Source organism: Choristoneura fumiferana, chromosome 18 (assembly GCF_025370935.1).
Source record: "Choristoneura fumiferana chromosome 18, NRCan_CFum_1, whole genome shotgun sequence".
In the NCBI taxonomy this organism is placed as follows: Eukaryota; Metazoa; Arthropoda; class Insecta; order Lepidoptera; family Tortricidae; genus Choristoneura; species Choristoneura fumiferana.
Window position 1 is genome coordinate 4,393,957 of NC_133489.1, and position 23,583 is coordinate 4,417,539.

Sequence of the window (23,583 nt, forward strand, 5' to 3'; positions counted from 1 at the left end):
TAAACCAGAATAACTTAAGCTTTCTTTTTTACAGAATTAAAATAAGAGGAATAGAAATGTCACGAGATATATATATTTATATTGATATTGCTAAAAAGCCATACAAATTGTCTTGAACTTGTTTCGTAAATCGTAATACTACAAGCTCATAGTATTTAATTAGAAATGTTGGGTAGAGAGCATTTGACGCGGTACACTTTGAACATCGACTAATGTACGAAAAATTGCTAACTGTAGGTAATAGAAAAACACGTAACAAAATGTACAGTGATCTTCATTTCAACTACCGTAACCACTAACTGAAACCTTCCAGACGAATTTAAAACACCTTGCATTATCTCGGTTGCAGCTTGGTTGCAGCAGTCGCGTTGTTGTCTTGTTATTTTCTTGCCTTTGAATCTGAAACGAAATACACACAATGTTCTAACTTTTCTGTACCCCGAAGAATGGTATTTATTGCCTATTATCAATTACATACACACGTACCGTAGGCGACAGGCTAACAACCTGTCACTATTGTACCGTTTTTGTCAAACTTAAAACCTAAAATTGCTACAAGTGGCTCCGAAGCGGTAAGGTTTCGTGTGCTCTGCCTACCCCATTTGGGAATACAGGCGTGATGTTTGTGTGTGTGTATGTATCAATTTCTAAAGGTGTGGGATTGGTCCTGCTCTTGTCTCCCGCATCATCCTATATAGGTTACATTATTCTAAATTCTTAATTAAACTTTTAATCCAGCTAAATATGTCAATTTATACTGAACAGCGCCTATGAAGATCTTGACGCATGAATCACGCAGCAAGCCGACCATACTAATACCCAGTAATGTTTCCGTCTAACATTCATAATACGTAAGTGTCAAACTGCGTGGACGGTCCACCTGACGTTTATGAGTATTTAGAGCTCCCTGCCGTGGGTGCGATGCTATCTCACTAACTGGTACGAGAGATAACTGGCAAGATAGTAACGTGCCTCTCATACCTGATGCCATTTTGAGGTCATAAATTTCATTCACAAAATCCTTTGACGTATAATGCTACTTATCAAAGAGAAATCAGCGTTTTTGTAGCACCTGTTTGTGCTGGATACTGCTTAAAAGCTGCTGTGAAAAATTATGCTAAAAAGGAGGATCGCATAAGTGTATATGAAGGAATTGCACAAAAAGGGAGAGAACTAGCCAATTTTTTGGATTCCGTAGCCAAATTCGCAAAAACGGAACCCTTCTAGTTTCGCCATGTCTGTCTGTCTGTCTGTCCGTCCGCGGCTTATCAGAGACTATCAATGCTAGAAAGCTGTAATTTTGCACGAATATATACCAACTATGCCAACAAAATGGTACCTACAATTAAAAATTCAAAAAAAAATGTTGTTAGATTACCTTCGATGGACGTAAAGTGGGGGAGTTTCTTTTTTCTCATCCAACCTGGTAGTGTGGGGAATCGTTGGATAGGTCTTTTAAAAAAGCATTAGGGGGTTGCTGAAACGATTTTTCGATTCAGTGATCTGTTTGAAAAATATTCAACTTTAAAGTGCAAATTTTCATTAAAATCGAGCGTTCTCCCCTCCCCCCTCTAAAATCTAAATAAAATCCACCGGTGAGTGGAAAAAATTAAAAAAAAATCAGGATGGTAGTAAGTACCTATATCAAACTTACAAGGAAAACTACAACGGGTAAGTTTTCTTGAGATATATTAGTAGTTTAAGAGTAAATAGCAGCCTAAGGTATAAAATATACCTAAACTTGGAATATTCCGTACAAAATACGAAATCCTTATCAAAATATTACTTAATTTTTTCGTAATGGCTACGGAACCCTATTTCGGGCGTGTCCGACACGCTCTTGGCCAGTTTTTATTATTCAATAGTAGTTAAGCCGTGGGATGAAGCTAGTAATAACCATTTCTCTGAACGAGATAGAAAAAGATTAGCTGATAGGTCTAATGGTGACTCTCAAGATATTGCACACTGTAGGTTAGGTACACTTGCAGGACTAGTGTATTTCTTTACCGGAGAATCAACCGTGCTATAGACAAAAACTCATCCGTACAACCTCATAAGTACATAACCTTTAAATACATATTTTTTCTTAGGTCTTCCTTTCTTTAGGCTTTTTAGGCTCAGGCTACAGAGTGGTCTTGGCTTGTGTCAAATCATAAGACACCCAAACATGTACACCTAAAACAATTCAGGACAGTTGTTCCGTGTGACTTACAAGTACGACTGTCCATTTAGAATAAAGGATTCGCGGGTTATATTCGCTTACACTTACTTGTAGTATTACTTATTCTGTGACGAGCGGCACATTACAGCTAGTTCGTCGAAGGGCACTTCATCATTCAAAAGACATTAAAGCCCCCAATTTTTAACAATCCTCTAGTCTAATTAACAGTTTCTACCCTTCCCTGTCTCGGTTACTAATCCCGAAGTCCGCAAACACGTTTCCAAGAAGTGATAAAGCCTAGTAAACACGTATTATAAATCGCCATGAATGGGCCTGCTTAAGATGCGGCGTTGCGCCGTATGCCGCGCATGCGCGCATAATGCACTCCCGCGCACCTTAATACACCCTTATTTATAGCACTTTGTCTTCGAAGTTCACACGATTATTGAAAATTATCACACTTGTGAGGACTGGAATGTTTGTTGGGGATGTTTCCAGATTTTGATGTTATCGTCCTGAATTTACGAGTATTAAGAGAGCGAATTCGTAATTATTACAGACGAAACATCCCAAAATGGTACAAAAAATATTTTTAATCCAAACATGACGATACATCCAGATGAGCATTTATTTGTTACGAGAACCGCAGATAAACGGATCGCACCAGCAAATTCTGCCAAATGTAAAAATTTGAATACTGACTCACCAAAACAAGTAAACAAATCTTACAAACCCATAAACCGAACGGTCCCATACGTGTTGCATTTGCCAGATTAGCACTAGGATGTCCAGAGTCCCATAACGGTTGGATCCGAAACCGAGTGTAAAATGACGGGGCAGACGCGCTCGAGACGTGTCCTGACTCCTAATGAGTCCTGGACGAAGGATATATAACCCTGCGTCTAGTGACAGACGACACTCCGCAACTTGACTCTGAATACTACGAAGCCATGGAGGTTCTATCGATCTTGGTGCTGGGCTGCGCTCTGTGGGCGGTAGACGCCTACCCATACTACCCCTATTATGGAAATGTGGATTCATGTAAGTTTTTTTTGTTTTAGAATTTGGCAGTGTTTTATCATTTAGAGTACGAAATGAAGAGCAAAAATTAAACAAAATCAATTTTTTTTTGTTTGTAACTAACATTTTTGACTTTAATGTTTTTAAATATGGTAACAAATTCGTATAAAAAATTTTGGTTGCTCTTATCCGATTGGTTTTCATGTCGTATGCTTTTTTAATTTTTATTATTATGAAGAGGCAAACGAGCATGCGGGACATCTGATGGGAAATGTTCACCAACAACTCAAGGAGAGTCATTGGTCTGTAGCCGGCCTTTAAAGAAAGTACGAGTATAAGCGCTGTCTATATACAGACAGGGCAGTATCTACAGGTATTGCATGTCGTATGTCATATGATAATCATACCTATTTGTAATTGTTTTAACTTTTTTGTTCTAATTTGTTAACAAAGTGCAAAAAATAGTAAGGCATCGACACAGATTTTATCTTGACGTATTCCTGAGCAATTTCGTATTGAAAGCTGGAATAAATCTGAGAGCCACCATGTCTTTGAATAATTTTTATTCGTGCATTATTTGTGCCACCATGCCTTTTAATAATTTTATTCGTGCGTTGTCGACATCTTTTAAATTTACGCTAATTAAATTTAACCCTTTAACTCCAAGTCAATCCAATTAATATCTACCTACCTTCTAATTGAAATTTCTTTCCTCTATTCAGTGTCTTATGGCGCAAGTGACAGCAACCGCGGCGGCGTTGCCTTGAGCCGATATTACAACCCATACTACACCCAACGTGCAGGCGCCGGCATGGCCGCCTTCATGTTCAAGCAACCCGACGACCAGCCCAGCCAGTACTACCTCCCCACCACCGACCGGCGCCGGCAGACCCAACCAGACCTAACTTACCTACCCCCTCAGCAAAACGAGGTCTTCTATCCACAATCACAGCAACCGCAATCGCCTACGGAATCAACTGAGCTGGCTGAACCTACCGAGAGAATAGACCTCGCTACCACGGCCAAAACCGTGCCCGAAATAACAGAGCCAGAAGTCGAAGAAGTTGAAGAACCTGTGCAAAGACCAAAGAAGAGGTTGCAGAAAAAGAAGCAAGTGAAGAGACCAGTTGAGGACGAAGAAGACGAAGATGACTTCGCTCCTAGGATGCCGGCTGCGGCTTTCTTCCCGATGTTCTTCGGGTACGGAGGCAGGTCAGGATCTCGGGGTATGCCTGGCGGAGCGACGGCTGTGGCCAATGCGTATAGTACTGGTCGGGGAGGAGTCGCCAGTAGTCACGCCACGGCTTATGGCGCGCCCAGACCTGAATCGAAAGCCTAGGTTAACCTGGATAGCTGGTAGGTAAAACCGGGCTTCTACACTTGGAAAATAAGCTTAAAAGCTTAGTATATCGGTTTTTGTTTCCGCAAGTACCTATCCGAAAAAATGTGTTTTTTATAGATCCAAAGTTCAAATGCCGTACCTACTTTAGATTAGGTATTGTTACAAGAAACAGGAACATTATGTTATTTTTGAAAAGAAAACGTACATCCACTAGACCTAATAGCTGTAGATAATTATAAGACCTCATAGCAGCTTGGTTGCTTTATTGTTTAGCGACAAAATTAATGTACCTAATTTTTTTAGTCCGATTTTACATAGCAGCTCTATAATTGTTGTTACAGATACGTAGTTATATGAAATATATTGTTTTAAAATTTATTTTTATGCCATGTAGTCTAAACTAATAAAAGTAGGATAGCGAACTTTAGTATTAATTTGTGTTTTCCTTTAAAATATTTCAAACCCAATAATTACTCCCAAAAGTAAAGAACACTTATCATTATCCTTTAGAATTTGTTAAAAGCTCTGCAAAATGAAGTCGTACGTAACAGAAACAAGCTTTTAAATTTTTCAAACGCCTTGAGCGGGAGTCTAGCAATACAACGGGACGGTGATGCATAGGTACTCGTCGACAAGATGAATCGTTAAATTGCAGAAAACTATTCCTTCAGATTCAAGTAATAGAAAAATTATTGCAGGCTACGAGTATATTATGATGTAGGTCTATCTGTAAAAAAATAGAACAGTTCTACCTTGTGCCAAATAAAACACATCGAAAATAGTTGATCAATTGATGGCCCAGCTACTTAATTAGCAGGTAATAATTACTAATAGACGCAGAAATAGATTCCTGAAGATTCATCTTTTACATCAGGAATGCTGTTGCTGGCAACACAAGTTTATATACTTAAATAGTTTTAAGTTGGCAGAAGTTTTATCTCTTCCACTTCCGCTTCTATGGGGGCCACAACAGCGTATATGTTAGTATAATTTTCCTTGCATGTCTGTTGTGTTTGCTAAATAAATAACACGGTAAACAGCAGATCTTCTCCGTCAATTAACCAACAAGAAATCTATAGCCCACGCACCAAGCAATAGCAAACTATTGCCGCGAACATGATTGCTCGCATTCTTAGAAAGGGACAAGGAAATCTCGTCACGGTGTATGATCTCTCCAATTTTAATAATTAATGACGTTGGGTATTTCATGAATTTTGGGTTTTCGTCATGACCACACAGTTTTTCCATATTTACGTGCTCCGGTAAATTCTTGGTTTAACGGACCCGTGTCATACAGTCAACCACGATAACATGAAGCAAAAAATTTAGAAAATAATATCACGGCTAAGTTGCTTTTCGTAAAAATATAAAAAGTTGAAAGAGGAAGTTTGAATTCATATAGATATGATATTACTTAGGTGTCTTACCTACTAAATTTATGCATCAAGTTTTAGGCCATTGTATAAAACGCCGTATCAAATATGTCCGTGCCGTACCCGGTTTCAAAATAGGACGAACCCATCTCTTCACGTGGGTGTCGTATGTACAAGGCGACTTAGTGTGAGAGTGAGCAGTGCTCTTTATTGACAACAACTCCAGACTCCAGCTCCGCGTGGAAGGCAAAAGGAATTTCCCTCTCTCCGGTAAGCTGTAAAAGCCATCTCAGGCAAGATCAACAAGTTCGAAAAAAAAAACAATTTTCCCAAGAAAAAAAAGAAAGTGTTGCAGGTGTCTATGGCCGGTGGTGATCTCTTACCATCAGGAGACCCATTTGCCCGTTTTCCGTCCAGTCGAATAAATAAAAAAGTTTAATTGTGATAAAGGTTCACAACTGATTGTCATCCGACGACCACGAATGACCACTCTGCTAACAATTATAGCGACTTAGAAGAGATAAAACGCCATCCCTACTGTTGGAGCTACTTTGTAGGATTCCGTGCCCGAAGGATGACGAATGATTAGATTAGATTAGGTTAGATTTATTTATTACCTTTTGAAAAAATACATTATGGATCGTCAAATGTATACAAAATAAATAAATCTTATTACAATAAAATTGTCAGCCAGAATAAAAAATAAAAAATAAAAATTTAGAATGTCAAATTAGAATTCAATTCAATAATAATAATTAAAAGCAAAACCAGATATACTTAAATCTAAGTCAAATTTATGCAATAGGAACAATCAATCAAACGAACAATAAAATAATTAAAATGTCAAAAACAATAAAATTAAATATAAAATTAAAATTCACTTCACAAAACATGTAACATATTAGATGTTAAAAAGTTTTCAACAAAATGGAACCAACGTTGCCCAACGATTTTGATTTTGACACAGTGAATGTGATTCTGTTAATTAAACAAAAAACAATTAACATGAACCACAAATTCTACTTAACCATACACGAATTGATTGCAAGATTGGGTTCAAATATGAATATTAACAAATTAAATTGTTATGAGTGAAAAGCCCGCAAGTTGGAAAATATTTTTAAATACTGAACAATTTTTCCATACCGACGCCGCCTGTACTCTCCGCCAAGCCAGCGCAGGCGCATGCAAAAAACCATGACATCAAGCCTGTAACGACCGGCAACAATGCACCCGCTAATTTGAATTATTGTAATTACGAGCATGTGACATCACCGTCTGCCTGGCCGCTGCTAAATTAGTTTCTTGGGGAATCCAAAATTCAGTACTAGGTACTTTTTACCCGACGTGGATTAATTACAAAGCATCCTTGTATAGGCCACCCACAAGACAGCTACGGATATGGAACCTTCAACGTTGTGCGGTGGGTCATTAATCAAAAATGGTCAAGTGGTCAATAATATGCGTACACGTCATTTTGAGGTTCTTTTTTCTCTTATATCCTATGGCAGAGATTTTCAACAGATGTGCCCCGATCGTACAAATGGTGTCAACGAGACCCTATTAATAAGCCTCCGCTGTCTGTTATGTTACACATTATTATGGGTATACTGTACGGAGCCCTTTAGGGTGCTCTACGCGCCAGTTTGACTCGCACTTGGCTATTCAATACGGTGTGCCGTGAAACTTCGATGAACGAAAAGTGTGCCTTTGAATTGAAACCAAAAGGTTGAAACGCCTGCCCTATGGTACGAGTATCAGGCAGCGCAGTAGAATACGCATCTGTACCAGCTCCGGCCCTGGGATAGAGCAAGTGGAGCGGTCGCTCTAGGTGCCAAATGGCAAGGGGCTGGTGAAGACGGCAATTTAACAGTCCAGTGCAAAACAAAATTACGATAGAAATACGATATGCGATAATAAGATAGAAAGCGGTGTGGTTGTCCACCTGTAGACAATCTCGCTCTACCTTGATGAAGGGCTAGAGCCGGAGCTGACTTACTCTCTACTATCTAGATAGATAGACATTAAAAAACTTAGTATAATAAATAGTATTAAAAAAAAACATAATAAATATCTCGAGACATGTGACATAAATTGACCTATTTAGTCCCAAAGTAGGCAAAGCTTGTCTTGTGGGTACAAGAAAACGGATAAACATACTTAAATACAAATTAAACACCCAAGACTCGAGAACAAATTTTAATATTCGTATTTTTTATACAAATATCTGCCTCGTCCCGGGATCGAGCCCGGGACCTTAATCAGGTTCTCTAACCACTTGGCTATCTGGTCATCAAACAAAACAAACAATCCATACTATCCATACTATCCATACTATCCATACTATCCATACTTCCATACTAATATTATAAATGCGAAAGTAACTCTGTCTGTCTGTCTGTCTGTCTGTCTGTCTGTCTGTCTGTCTGTCTGTTACGCTTTCACGCAAAAACCGCTGAACCGATTTCGATGAAATTTGGTACAGAGATAGAATAGACCATGGGAAAGAACATAGGCTATCTTTTATCGCGAAAAAAAGGCTTTAAGGGGTTGAAATAGGGGGTGAAAGTTTATATGGTGGAAGTTCGTCGCTGTCGGAAATAAAACCATGAAACTTGGCATTTAGGTACTTAATAAGAAATAAGTCGGTATGTGTTTTAGTTTTTTTGAAAATTTGACCTGTGAGGGGATGAAATAGGGGATAAAAGTTTATATGGAAGGTCGTCACGTCATTATGCAATGTATTAAAATAGGTTATTTTCAGTAAACCGTAGAAGATTCTATGTGCTATTATTGGCAGAATAGGTACCCTAAATAAATTAAATACTTTCCAAAGTTACTATTCCACGCGGACGAAGTCGCGGGCAAAAGCTAGTTAGAAATAAAACAATTTTTTTATTCAATTTGATCCACCAACCTACTTAAATTACAATTATATCCGGCATATTGCAATCCGCGCGATGCCGATCCATTTATAACCACTCTTATTAAACTATTATCTTTTAATGTAAACAAACTATGTTATAAACTGGATTCACATATAATACATTACCCTTAGTTAAATGTAAAGCATTGATAGACGCACCCGGATGCGGTAAGCGGGTTTTTGCATCACATTATATCGAATGTATTAAGTATATTATGCTCGTTCGAATAATTGTTATAGATAGTGCATCGTGACTGGACCAGCCTCTTCGAGGAATGGGTGTAAAGGATTTTAGTTAAAAGGAACTGCTTCATATTCATAAGCAAGTAATTTCTGTCAGTGTGTAGACATGGATTGTTTTATGTATTTTCAGTTACCAGTTGCAATAAAAGACAGAGGCCTACGTAAAAGCAGCGAGTGAGAAAAAGGTGAATGAGAGAAGCGTTGGTTATTAAGTATGACTTAGAAGGTAACATTTCGCTGTAAGTATATTAACACCTTCTTTGCTATACTTGGCATCACTAACGTCATGTACGAGTAATAGCATAGGTATTACTGCAGAGGCCGGGAAAAGTCATTTCGTGGATGAGTATAGTTTTGAAGGACGGACGAGGCGTAGCCGAGTCCTACAATAGATACGAATCCACGAAACATTCCTGCCGAGCCGAGGCCTGTATACTGCTTTTTCCAAATATGCGAGGAAAGAAAACGAAAACATTATATTTATTCGGCACAGTATGTTTATATAACAATCTACCTACAATCTAAACAAAATTAACATTTTAATAGTAATAATAATAAGCCTCACTGATAAAAGATACTGCGCTACGACTACGAGTTAGGAGTTTGTGGTGTGCCCATTAGGACATTTTCATCACTACTTGTAGAACTCATTTTATTTTCGTAAAAGTAACACGACAGAAAATCTTGGACAAAATGAAATTCACGTTCCCGCCTCAATTTCGATATTAAAGATTTGGGTCCGAATCGTATATTTGGTTCCACATAAGATAATAGAATCAAAATAAGTTAAAAGAAAACTTATAGGATTAGTAAATATAAATATTATATATTTTTACTTTTAGTTAATGCGGCAATTCCTAAACGCACAACATTAAAAAAACATACCTTTGTTACAAAATATTTAGCAATTCGAGAAGATAATTAAGTCTAAATACACCTTATTATGATTTGGACACAATCATTATTGGCATTAGCTAAATGCAAAAAACAAAGTTTTTTTTAATCTCGGTAATTTGGACACTTGGCTGGCTGTTTGGTGAATGTTCGGTCTTGGGTGAAATTAAAAGTAAAAAACCTGCATAATAATTAACACTTCCTGGACATGTCCGGGAAGTAATGCCACTTTTTTTTAATTTATTATCGCATCAACGCATATAACGATGGACTTCCCGGATGATTTTTCCAACATTAAGCCGTTATTTTGCGAAGATCCGTATCAATATTAGCAATGGAAAATTAAATGATTAGTAGCGGCAGAAGCAAGGTAAAAATACTATAGTTCATATTAATCTCTTTAAATTTATTAATCTTTTTAAATTTTGGCATCCTACAATATAATCATGCATTTCTGCTTAATTGTCAAGCCTTTACCGAATTTTGTTCAAATTTTGCTTCCGTACTATTCAGTAACACTTATTTAATTGGAAGTTTCTATTAGTAGACATAGTGTACCAATATTAAATCATAATTATATACATATGAGCAATACGAACAGTACTGTCAGTTCAAGTTCCCAAGGTCAGCTCTATACCCGACGTTCGATACGATAATCTCCCGCACAATCAATCAGCAAAAAATCTCCAAACCAACCAGTTTAGAGTACCTAGTTGTGGGAACGCAAAAAAAACTTAACTTATTGTTTTCCCCGTATATCATTCTTAAGAACTCTTAGTAAAGTAAAGCATCTGCATCAATTATGGAATATGTATAAAAGGATCGTGCGGTGAAGACGCCGGCAGTAGCGAGCAACCATGAGGCGGGTCAGCGCGTGTATCATTGCTCTGGGCTTGCTCGGGCTCTCTGATGCGACAGGTTCGGCCCCTCCTTACATACTTATGTGTTTAGCAAAAAGTGGCATTACTAAGTTTTTGCAGTAATTAAATTATGCCGGAAATGATGCCGGACCATCTAAGACTAATTTGTATAATACTTAAGACGCGTTTTTAAGCTTTGATAAAATGTTGTTTCAGTGAGAGTTCGTCGTGGTGGCTACGGTTCGAGTGGCGGCGGCGGTTATGGCGGCGGTGGCGGATATGGCGGTGGTGGTGGATTCGGCGGCGGCGGTGGATTCGGAGGCGGCGGCGGCGGCGGCGGTGGTTTCGGTGGCGGCGGCTTCGAAGACATAAAGAATGGCGTCAACAGTATTTTAGGGAAAGTCCAAGCCGGATTCAGTCATCTCCATAAAGGAGGAGGCGGTGGAGGTGCCTATGGCGGCGGTGGCGCCTACGGTGGGGGCGGTGGCTTGGGCGGTGGAGCTGCTGGCGGCAACGCCGGCTTTGGAGGAGGCAACGAGAAATTCATTTCTACCAAATCCGATGATGGCAAATCAGGAGGATTTGCGTTCACAGGAACGCTCGGAAATGGAGGATATGGAGGCGGTGGTGGCTACAGTGGAGGCGGCGGGGGGTGGCTTCGGAGGAAATGGAGGAGGTAGCCAGGGAGGAGGTGGACATAGTGGAGGTGGCAGCGGCGGCTTTGGAGGCTCTAATGGTGGAGGCCACGGGGGCTCAAGTGGAGGTCATGGAAGTTCGGGTGGAGGCCTTGGAGGTTCAGGCGGAGGAGGTTACGGAGGCGGCGGTGGCTTCGGAGGCGGCGGTGGCTTTGGAGGAGCAGGCGGAGGATCCAACGGCGGATCAAATGGAGGGGATAGCGGGTTCGGAGGTTCTGGTGGATCTGGTGGAAAAGGGTTCGGAGGCAATGATGGCTCTCACAACGCTGGATATACCCTCGGTGGTGGCGGCAGTGGAGGTAGTGGTGGTTATGGCGGCGGAGGTGGATTTGGCGGAGGCGGCGGAGGCGGCCTCGGAGGAGGCTCTGGAGGCCATGGTGGTAGCGGTGGCCTCGGCGGTGGCCATGGAAGCAGTGGTGGTCTTGGCAGTGGCTATGGAGGCAGTGGTAGCTTCGGTGGCGGTAACTCAGGAGGAGGCGGGCATGGAGGCAGCGGTGGCTTCGGCGGCGGTACCTCAGGAGGAGGCGGACATGGAGGTAGCGGTGGCTTCGGCGGTGGTCTCGGTGGCGGCAGCGGTGGCGGTGGTGGCGCTGGTGGCTACGGAGGCAGCAACAGCAATGGCGGTGGTGGCTACGGAGGAAGTAGCGGCTGTGGATCAGGATCGTGTGGATCAGGAGGACACGGTGGTTCGGGGGCCTACGCGTCGGCCAGCGCAAAGGCCTCCGCTTCAGCTAGCTCTGGCGGTTACGGTGGCGGCTACGGAAAGTAGATTGTTTCGATTTAGGTACGTAAATAAGACTGTTTAAGGATGTGATTTTTGTAATACTAGGAAAGATTTTATTAAATTAAATTTTGCATAATTCTTGTTTGCTTTTGCATCCCATAACAGAAAAAGTATAGGTATATACCTAGTGTTATCCACGAAGACGCGTGATTTTGTCAAAATGACATTGTATTAAGACATTAATGACGTTGTATTAAGAACCACGGCACGCGTCATCATGAATGACTCTACTCTACCTATACAGTCATAATTATTCAGTTCAGTTCATGTTCAGTTGACGTGGCGGGGTAAAGAACACAGTTGTTTCTGTGCCAAATTGCAATAACAATATCATCATCGTAGGTAGCAGGTAGGTAAAGTGGACTGGCAAGAGTTATCTCAAAATACCATCTAAAAAGTGAAGTGAGAAAAAGCTTGAAATTAAGAAAAAGCCACATGTTATACTACAAATTTAACGAGTTAGGATACGCTATACTCGTAGTGTTTTGTAATAGGTATTTGTAGAAGTAGCCGTTATTTCGATGAGCTATTTCATCTTATACTTCTCTTCATATTAAAATGAGGATTATGCACTTGAGGACATAATAGAATACAATGGCTTTGTTATAAAGGTGGGCTGATAACGAGACAGGGACACCTCAAAAAATTCATACTAAGTAAAAGTGACCTTAAACATGTTGTGCTAACTTTTAACTGTATTAACCTCCTAATATTATTAAAAATAATAATAATATGTGTGTGTAGGTATGTGTATGTGGTTGTTGTGTATCTGTTACTATTTCACGTTAAAATACAGGACGGTTTTGGAATTTTAGGAATAGAATAACACATGGGCAACAAGAATAAGAAGTTATATTCCCTTTTTATCTGAGCGTGAAAAATCCAAAAAAATAACCGCTAACTCTAGAAACATACAGACAAGTGCTCTTCATAGAATACATTAATGAATGTTGAATGGTGTAATTTTTGGGAATTTCCATGATAATTTCGTGAAATCCCGGATTCCTTTCAACCTACTTTCAAAGCTAAACTCTAGTGCAAAATAAAATTAATTGGACATCATTATCCCAATCTTATGCGCAGACATAACCATTTAGGTCTGGGTTTTTTTTAACCTCTTGATCCATAATTATAGTGAACAAGGAACGCTTGGGTATGAACATAATGACCTAAACTTAGCCTGTAATTGACAGCATAAATAATTAATGCATCATCAGTGGCTATATAAAGTACTAATTCAATATTACTTTGAGTCTTACTGTCAGTTTGTATTGTGTTCTATGCCCACTGTTGAATAAAGGCTTCCCTCAACGCTCACACAACACAATAATCTAAATCTTCATTTATTTTCACACTACCTTTATCCCGCTGCATTTCTCGCATATAAGATCTGGCAGTCGAGTTTAAATTCCTCGATTTTACTAAGTATATTCCCATGGGAACTCCCAAACCTTACATTGTGTTTTTTATTTGCATTGTATCAAGATTGTCATACAACCACCCATTTTATGACTTACGTCACAACTACATTTTTTTAAAACAGTAAATTTGCTATTTGAAGTATCACCAATGCGTATCGAATTATTTCCAAACTTCCCTGTCCATGATATACATTTAGGAAGTGGACGAGCACCACGACTGCTTATCTACTTCTGCTGCTAACTTTTGTTATAAAAAGTGTCATAGACTATTGCTGTCATGTCGTTACCTGGACACGTTTGTTTACATGTTTTGCTTGTCACTTGAAAATATATTGTGATGAACGAATTGCTCTATTTCATTTGATAATTTATCTAACATTTTGGCGACGATGGCGGAAGAAGAAATTAATCGCCTTACTCGTTTACGGGCTGCAATACGCGGTCAACTAACGAAACTATGCTCGCAATTGGAACAAATACAAATTACATCGGATTTCGAAGTAAGTCAAAGATTGTCAAATCTCGAAAACTATGAGAAAAAATTCGATAATATTCAAAGCGATATCGAAGCTCAGACTGATAATTTAGAATTCGAGATCGAACAACGGCACACAACTGAAGAAAATATTTTACAATTAAAGCTGAGATTACACGGCTTACGCCCGACTCCCGCTGCCGAAGCACCATCTACCTACCTGACTGCAGCGCAACACGCGAGGGGCTTCGAAGGCACCCCGGTACAGAGTTCAGTACATCTAACTACCCAACGCGAACCGCAACCCAGACTCAATTTCATGCCATTTCACGAGAAGGAATCTTTTAAAAACTTCGTGAAAAGACTCTCAACATTTCTCATGCTTAACAATGTGTCTGACCCTAAAACGAAGGTTTACATGCTACTGTCTACGTTACCCCCGGGTTGAGATAATACCAACAAAGACAACCACAAGCTCATTCTGCATTAAGAAATTAAAAGAAATATTTGATACATTTGGCCTGCCTTACACCTTGGTCTCTGACAATGCTAGACAATTTGTATCACAAGAGTTTGAGATATTCTTAAAGAATAATAATATTGTACACAAGACCATTGCCCCATATCATCCGGCAACTAACGGACAAGCTGAACGCTTCGTACAAATTATTAAAAAAGCTCTACACAAATTGGAGGGGGAGAGTGGTGGCATTTTAGATAAGGTTCGTACAGTTAAAGCTCTGCTTCGGGCCACACCAGTCAGTTCCGGAGATTCGCCATATATGCTCATGTTCGGAAGAGACGTGAGAACAAGACTAGCTGCGAAGATTCGAGCGCCACCAGATCCTGTACCCCAACCCAGGCCAAAGGTCAGAGAGTTCACATTAGGAAGCCGCGTCCAGGCACGGAACTACTCAGTAACCGGTAAGAAGTGGGAGTTCGGTACAGTTAACCGTCGTATCGGAAACCTACATTATGAGATTGCCATTGACGATGGGCGCACCTGGATACGCCACCTTGACCAGCTACTCCCGGCTCCAGGAATTCCTGGGAATCACGGCGGAGGTGTGTCATAGACTATTGCTGTCATGTCGTTACCTGGACACGTTTGTTTACATGTTTTGCTTGTCACTTGAAAATATATTGTGATGAACGAATTGCTCTATTTCATTTGATAATTTATCTAACAAAAAGTATGCAAGTTACCCAGAAATAACTATAATAGTAAAATAGAAATTACTTATATAGAAGCCTTAACATACCTACCTAATCTACCACATAAAAATTTATGGAAATTTTAGAGATGTCTAGGTCTAAGAACTTGTCAGTTGCCAAATAAGTTTCAAGAATTAAATCGAGATGTCTTCGATTGGTGGCTATTGTACGTTTTAATTGATTCCATGTTGTTAATGTAGTTTGAATTAATATGCTATTAAATGCAACTGCATATTTAAAACATCTTCTTCAGTGTTCTATAAATAAAACAGTAAACGTTACTGCGTCACGTACCACCGATTCCGGGGACACGATATTATGCGCATTAAGAAGGCATTTTAAGGTTCCGTAGCCAAAATGGCAAAAACGGAACCCTTATAGTTACGTCATGTTTTTTTGTCCGTCCATCCGCGTCTTAGTTAAGCAGCTAAACAAAACCTAGTGTACTTTACAAGTGTAATTTGTAGCGGAGTATCAAGGTGTTTAATTAAAATTAAAACTATTAATTCTGACGAGATACGGATAAACTAGGACTTACAGAAGCTCATGTTCAAATAGACGGTCGGACATCGAGACAAAGGCTTTATACCTCTATGATTTTCATTTGATTTTGTGGTGCAATGATCGTCAAAGTTTGCGTAATCATGACTTAACACTAATTGGGTACTTACACTCATGACTAGAAACACAAATATAACTATACTAGCCTATACCCGCCGCTTCGCCCGCTTAAACTATTCATATATATTTATACAATCATGGGAATTCTCGAAAATTACATTCTGGTCTTCATTTTTTTACATAAATCTAACCGTGATTGACCCGATGTTAAGTGCTGATAAAGCCAAAGGTGTATCTCACTGGTTCAGTTACAGCCATTTATTATGATTTATTCACTCTAGCCTTGAAGAGCCCTAGATTGTATTTGCAAGAATCATTTTTGCATCATTTTCGGTCGCATGTAAGTATCATGTTCACTCAGCGGTAAGATTTTAGATTTTTGTCCTGTGGTGTGTGTATCGGGCTAAAAAATACCCTATGTGTTACTCCAGGGATCCAGATTTCGGCGTACAAAATTTTATTCATATTAAAATTTTGTTTATAAACAAGCGCACACATACCTACTCCAAACTTGCATTTATTTGGGCTCCACAGAAAACCAGCGTTACTGCACATAATGTGCGGCAACACATGCTGAGTGGAGACCCTTTTTGGTATCCTGCCGTGTCACCTAGTAACATAGTTTTAGTGCTAGTTCTAGTCTTAGTTTTAGGTGGTACTTTTTGGAGCCAAAATAAACTTTTCTTTCTTTCTTTCTTTCTTTCTATTTGTCATATTAGTCGGATTAAACAGGATGTATTAATTTTGACACCTATAATGTAAATATATCAATTGGGCGTCTTGTTGGGAGCGCGTTATTTTTATTTTATTTACTTAATAGATATTAAACATTATTCAGTTGACTTTAAAATATACAAACAGCTTAAACATTTTCAAATTTCAGAAAATTGCTTATTATGTAGGTCGTCATCTAAATTAACCGAAAACCATACTGGCATGCAAAAATCGTCTCTGTAGCAGATCGTCCACTCTAAGGCTCCTGGTTGATAAGTATATGAACTTTAACCCTCGCAATCGGTTTGACCACTTCTTTCTGTCACACGATTTAGGATAAGAGTAGAATAAGAAAGTGAATACGATGGCGAGCTCCCGGACGGTGGACAATATGGACTCTGTTTTATATGTACCTATATTACTTAGCAGATTTTCAGTTTTCTCACGCACGATGTCATCACTATATACGAGTATATTTTCATGACAACTGTAGCAAGGTTACAATTTTTTAATAATAAAAAAAATACACACATTGGAACGTTGAACCTTCTCCTTTTTTGAAGTCGGTTAAAAACAAACAAAGGTTTCTCGCACTGCCTAGATAAAAAATTAAATCAAATTAAGTAGTTGAAATTTCCGAGACGTGGTGCTTTACTGTAGGCCTTATAAATAGGCTCAGAGTACTCAGCGAGCTATGGAGAGAGCTTATGCTTGGGGTTTCTCTACGGGATCGAATCAGAAATGAGGAGATACGTAGAAGAACAAAGGGTAACCGACAGCCAAGCGAATCAGCTCGTTGAAGTGGCAATGGGCAGGCCATATAGCACGGAGAACAGATGGCCGTTGGGGCCGAATAGTTCTCGAGTGGAGGCCGCGGAACGGCAAGCGCAGCGTAGGACGTCCACCAACGAGATGGACGGATGACCTGGTTAAAGTCGCGGGTTCACGGTGGATGCAAGCCGCTGCCAACCGAAGCAACTGGAGGTCTATGGGGGAGGCCTATGTCCAACAGTGGACGTCCTACGGCAGAGATGATGATGATGATGATGAGTTGATATTTTATACACAACTAAGTATGACGTAATTAGTTTTACAAACAAACGGTTAAGAACATCGCTGGGTTTTTCCCACAATAATATTGACACAAAATTAAGCTAAATTCTTACAAGGTTCCGTATTAAAGATCAATATTAGAAACACGCTTGTTTTACTAAACAGCTCATTGAACGGTATTTAATTAATGTTAAAAGTTCTGTAGGTTCGTTACGATTTTAATTATTTCCAAACAATAGTATTGTTAAAACAATTCAGCTTACAATTAGTGCTGTGTAATCAATCAATCAACATCATATAATGTTATCACACTAAGGAGACTAATTACGTTCCCGCCAAGCAATGCAATTTTTACCCCCCATGCAAAAAGAGGGGTGTTATAAGTTTGACCGATATGTGTGTGTCTGTCTGTCTGTCTGTGGCACCGTAGCTCTTAAACGGGTGGACCGATTCGAATGCGGTTTTTTTTATTTGAAAGCAGGTTTCCTAGCGATGGTTCTTAGACATGTTTTACTGATATCATTTTATGGGATGTAAAGGTAGCATGCCGATGATATAGACAACCTCAACCAGGGATCGCGACACACGACCGCGACTAGAGTCCTTATTATGTTTTTTTTTATCTAGGAAGGGGCAAACGAGCATGCAGATCATCTGATGGGTAGCTGTCACCGCCGCCCATAGACACCCGCAACACGAGGGATATCACAGGTGCGTTGGCGGCCCTTTGGGAGATTGATAGGCTCGGTTTTTAAAGATGCCTAAGTTATACCGCTCCGGGAATGCAGTCCTAGGAATGTCTAACGTACTTGGAATGACGATCTTTGAAAATTTTCGCCACTTCTTTCTGTCACACGGTGTAAGAAGAGGCCAAAATAGACGGGGAACGCCATCGCGAGCGCCAGAACGTTATAGACGATATCTAGAGCGTGATCCACTGCTTATGATGATGATGATGATTGTGAAGCACTGACTGATGCAAGCGACTGCGTCACGCGACTACTCAGTCGGTCGGTCGGTGGGTCGCGCAACGCGGTCGCGGTCGCGATTCTCGGCCACCAACAATGATTTTCTTAATTAGTATATTTTTCTTTAGACGAAACTTAGAACAAACGTACTGCTAATAAGAAACAATAAAAACAGTAATGTTTACGGTTACTAAATTTTCTTAAACAATAATTTCTAACCCCTTCAATAACAGTCCCTTGGCTATCTCGAACTTAGAATTCAATTTATAACGGGAATTATTAACTACAACATTTTTAAATACTTACGAAGCAAAATTATTCGTGTTAACATAAAGATGAACTTGGCAATGGTACGGTTACAATTTTTGCCAATTAGCAAACAATATTGTGCAATACCAGACCCACTGACCGCGAAACCCTAAACAAACTAATCTCAAGTAATACGATTATTAATTTACTTAGCATCAGGTAGATGGGAAAATTTGAACTACTGTAAGTTCAACGCAATATATAAAAGGACCGACTGACCTCAAGCCCACAATGTAAATTAGAATGATGAAGCGAATACTGGTGTGTTTAGCCTTTTTGGCTCTAGTGCTTAGTTTTTGTGACAGTGCTGCACTCAAGCCAGGTATTAAGTGCCTCAATGTTTAAACTTTTCTGGAAGTCTTGCATCTACTGTAGCCTATTTTTTTTAACGTGACGTCTGTGATGACAAGTACGGTAGGTTGTCTTCTACAGTGTCACTTGTTAAACACAACCTGACCCATGCTTCTCTACCTCCACGGGTTGCCAAAACGAAAGTATTCACTCAACGCCACTGGCGTCTATGTTATCCGCTAGTTGCTGGTAGCCTAATGGTTTGACCTGTGGCCAAACGTTGCCAACCTAGAGGCCTAAAATGGGATAACTCAAGTGCCAGTAATTTCACCGGCTGTATTACTCTCCACGCCGAAACACAACAGTGCAAGTACTGCTGCTTCACGGCAGGATTAGCGAGCAAGATGGTGGTAGCAATCCGGGTGAACCTTGCACAAGGTCCGACCACCTGCTATGATATGCTGAATGTGTCACTAAAGTCGAACTTTCAAGTTAACAGACACGTCTACTCGTAACTATATTGGGATTATTGTTTATGAATGCAAACGATTATCAACTTTAGGGTGGTAGACCACATTTGGCTGATGGTACATTTGAAATTGGCTACTTTACGCTAAAAGAAAATATCGCCAGAAAACCTAAATTTATTTATAAAAAAAAGTGTATTTTTGACGAAGGTTTGCTTCTGACGCATCACAAAATGGTCATCGTGGAATTATGACTACCATTGGCTACAGTTTTCGCACAGATCCCATTGCATTTAATTTATTCAAGTGCATCATGAGTAACCAAATGTCGTCCGAGTCTTCATACTCGGGAATCCTAAGAGTCCAGACCAACAACAATTTTAATAATTTTTATGGAGATACGCATTATAGGCGATGCGCACCTACTGATACACCTACATATGTAAATATAAATACAGAAAAACAGTAATAGAAGAACTGAAACACAGATATAAAGCCTCTTTTTGCAAGTGTTTATTTAACTTACATTGTTTTTATGTAAGCAAATACGAGTATGTATTGGATTGAGCACAGTACAAGTAAAATCAACAAAAAAGTTTGTAGGTATTAAAAATGTTTTTCGTAACAAAACTTATTAAACCATCGCGCAATTATTTATACAAAGTTATTTGTTACAGAGAAAAGCATTCGAGTCCGTCGAGGTTTTCGTGGAGGCGGCGGTGGTTTTGGTTTCGGGGGTGGTTTTGGTTACGGAGGAGGTGGTGGCTACGGTGGTGGCTACGGCGGTGGCTACGGCGGTGGTTACGGCGGTGGCTACGGAGGTGGTTACGGAGGCGGTTACGGAGGCGGTTACGGAGGTGGTTACGGCGGCGGATACGGTGGTGGCTTCGGCCGGGGCTTTGGAGGCGGAAAAATCATTATCATCAAGAAAGGATACTACGGAAAATAGGGTGGTGAGTATGAACTGTATTTAGATAAATCATCACTAGGTACTTATAAATAGCATTAATAACATTGACAAACACACAGGTCCAACTGTCACAAACACCACACAAAATACTGACGCGTTTCCAACAATGTATTTACTTAGGTACTAGTTCATTATCGAAATTTGACTAGTTAACACCCACCCGAACAGACATCCGCTGCTTAAAACGAATGTCCCAAACTCCTAAAAGTTTTGCAAAACCGCCCGGTTGACGGAACTGGAGACCAAAGGGCCTGCAGCTATCTCTCTCAAAGAATAAGCATAGCTATTAAACGAAGAGACGCTGCTAGCTTTTCGGGCACTATGGAACAGGGGCCATTATTTCTAGATTTAATTTAGTTTTAAGGAACTATTTTTATTTTTACTTTTTAAAACTTCAGAAACAGTGCATAAGGGCTATATGTCTTGTAGATGTTTTAACATCTTGCAAGCCGTTATTTAAAGACAAGACTGAACTGTGCCAAGCTTGTATATAATAATATGGGAAGTTTGTTTATTCGTTAAACTTCATCCTGAATTATACCAGGAAAAAGGAAGGAAGGATGTTTGAAATTTTAATATAAGGTACCCAAATTGTCTTGTTATTCCGGATAAAAATACCAAAATATACGGCAATAGGTAATGCATACTGTATGTCAATTAATATTTTAATTTATTTAAACATAGGTTAAACATTGGCTAATTAACAACAAGAGAGTTTTTATTGTATTAGTGAGTATTTCGATTATTCCAAACTAAAAAAAAAGTATTTAAGCTCTACTATTTGGTGAAAAAATATATATATTATTTGCCATGAAAATTAATGATTATACTATTTATCTTTACTTTTGTAGACATTTATAATAATTTATATAAATATAAGCATATAATTTAGGCTTTACTATTTGGTAGAATTAATTTTGTGTCGACTGCCGAGTTCCGTAAATTTTGGGGTGTTTTATGATTATTTTATATTTGATATTGTTGTACTGTAGGTATATTTTGCATGCCAGCTACTGGTGAAATATGTGTTTCACCTAATACTTATTGCAGACCAACATACTGTACCACATTTAAGCAAAATAAATGACTTTGAACTTGGATTCAGTTATTTAATTTCTTTTTATTTTATTTAATGTCATATTTTTGTGTAGTTTCTTTTTGTTACAAAAACAGTAGTATTTTTAGGTGTTTTTTTTTGAGTATGTGTTAGTGGTGTACATATAAAGCTTATATAAATATAATTTTAATAATTAATTTCTGTTAACTGCAACTAAATAGCTTTATTGTTTTCGTAAAATTTTATCAGCTGATTTTATGTAATTTCGAAGCTCCTAGTTGATATTATCGTGCCAATATTGAATAGAACAACATTGTGTGTTTATTTGTTACAGGCGTTACCGAGCGAGGCGAGGATGAAGCCAAGAAGTCCCAAATAGTGAGAATTAGATGTAATAGAGCTGATAGTAGCGGTGTTACTTTAGCAGCGATTAGGATAATAAAATTATGCTAAATAAATAATTGAATTCATATGTTCTTTGATTTCTTCGATCAAATAGTTAAGTAGGTACAGTGGGTACTGTAGTGGACGGACGGTCCAGTATCCTAACTAAGCTCTATTAACCCTTAACTACCTACGTCCTGTTTAAGAAACACAACCACCTATGAGCGGTCTAGAAGACCGCTAGTTTTAAAGGCTATGCAATAATTATAGAAAATTGATTTAAATTGAATAAAATAGTAATAAATAAAATTTTAACAGTCTATGCTATTTATTTGCAATAAACATTACAAAATAAATCAATAGATTTTTTCATAAACTTAACACATTTCAGTACTTCTCTTATCCCTACTGTAAAATTACTTACCCGAAGGGGATATGAGATCTCAAAATATAGGAACATAATAGGTATAAAGATTATTATTAAAGTTTTATCAAATTGAATGATCAACTAAGTTATTTAACTGATTTAATTTTACAGGAACCTTTTATTTTTATAAAATTGGAAACCCTCAAAACAACCATTTTTGTCGGCAATTGATAATAATTTTTCGAACATTCGAGACAAATTAGTCTCTTGCATTAAATGATGGCACTTATTTTAACCACCTTTTGTGACTGTGTTACTAGGAGGCATGTTTCACTAAAAAATAAAAATTTATATTTTTTTAATTATATTAAAAATGTTAACAAATAAAACACACAACCACCTGCGTTCGTCTGGGAGACCACGTATGAATATTACGCAACAACCTACCTACGGTCTCTGAGACCGTTGTCGCCAGTATTATGCTCACTTAATTCAAAGGAATACACATCCAAACATGTCGACCACATAGCGGCCATTAATTGGCCCCCAGGAAAAGGTACAAGGTCACTAGAAGTTTTTGCGCCGCGATTGCATCGAATTATTATCATTTTTAAATCTGCTTAGGTCTGAGAGACCGCACGTAGGTGGTTAAGGTTTAAATTAAGAAAAACACTTCTTTATGATATTTTCATATGTATTTCCAAATAACTCGCTACGTTGGCAGCTCGGATACAAGTCTTCTGTTTAACACCCTTGCGTCCGTTCAATATTATTATTCAAAAATGGAACTATGCTGCCAGTCTCAAATGAACGTACACAAGAAGTTAGTACAGTACCTATTTATGTATTAGATTAGATGTATGAAAATCCAGACTCCGTATTGACTAATCCAGGACTTCCCATCCCAACCAAGGGGGCGTAGAGAAATCTCAGGGGGGCTGTAGGTACGTTAGTATTTCCGAAAAAAAAAACT

The 23,583-nt window shown here is 38.9% G+C and overlaps 3 protein-coding genes across 4 annotated transcripts; all 3 read left to right on the forward strand.

Moving 5' to 3' along the window:
• The first annotated feature begins 3,084 nt into the window (after positions 1–3,084).
• On the forward strand, positions 3,085–4,957 carry LOC141437843 (uncharacterized). The gene is made up of 2 exons (XM_074101374.1): positions 3,085–3,202; positions 3,904–4,957. The coding sequence occupies exons 1-2, from the start codon at positions 3,112–3,114 to the stop codon at positions 4,518–4,520; spliced, it is 708 nt and encodes a 235-aa protein (XP_073957475.1). The 5' UTR covers positions 3,085–3,111; the 3' UTR covers positions 4,521–4,957.
• Positions 4,958–10,771: 5,814 nt separating this feature from the next.
• On the forward strand, positions 10,772–11,499 carry LOC141437665 (uncharacterized). The gene is made up of 2 exons (XM_074101116.1): positions 10,772–10,877; positions 11,036–11,499. Exons 1-2 carry the CDS (start codon positions 10,817–10,819, stop codon positions 11,497–11,499), a joined length of 525 nt encoding a protein of 174 aa, XP_073957217.1. The 5' UTR covers positions 10,772–10,816.
• A 7,752-nt stretch (positions 11,500–19,251) lies between these two features.
• LOC141437643 (uncharacterized) lies at positions 19,252–22,329 on the forward strand. 2 transcript variants are annotated; one of them, XM_074101092.1, is made up of 3 exons: positions 19,252–19,488; positions 20,510–20,785; positions 22,194–22,329. In XM_074101092.1, the coding sequence occupies exons 1-3, from the start codon at positions 19,477–19,479 to the stop codon at positions 22,236–22,238; spliced, it is 333 nt and encodes a 110-aa protein (XP_073957193.1). In that variant the 5' UTR covers positions 19,252–19,476; the 3' UTR covers positions 22,239–22,329. The 2 variants fall into 2 exon arrangements, with proteins under 2 accessions (XP_073957193.1, XP_073957192.1); XM_074101091.1 differs by having other exon boundaries at positions 19,271–19,396.
• The last annotated feature ends 1,254 nt before the right edge of the window (positions 22,330–23,583 follow it).

Coding starts and splice junctions, on each gene's coding strand:
- LOC141437843 (XM_074101374.1), top strand. CDS start 3,112: ATGGAGGTTCTATCGATCTTGGTGCTGGGCTGCGCTCTGTGGGCGGTA. Junction 3,203..3,903: donor TTATGGAAATGTGGATTCAT/GTAAGTTTTTTT, acceptor TCCTCTATTCAG/TGTCTTATGGCGCAAGTGAC.
- LOC141437665 (XM_074101116.1), top strand. CDS start 10,817: ATGAGGCGGGTCAGCGCGTGTATCATTGCTCTGGGCTTGCTCGGGCTC. Junction 10,878..11,035: donor CGGGCTCTCTGATGCGACAG/GTTCGGCCCCTC, acceptor ATGTTGTTTCAG/TGAGAGTTCGTCGTGGTGGC.
- LOC141437643 (XM_074101091.1), top strand. CDS start 19,318: ATGATGAAGCGAATACTGGTGTGTTTAGCCTTTTTGGCTCTAGTGCTT. Junction 19,397..20,509: donor CAGTGCTGCACTCAAGCCAG/GTATTAAGTGCC, acceptor TATTTGTTACAG/AGAAAAGCATTCGAGTCCGT.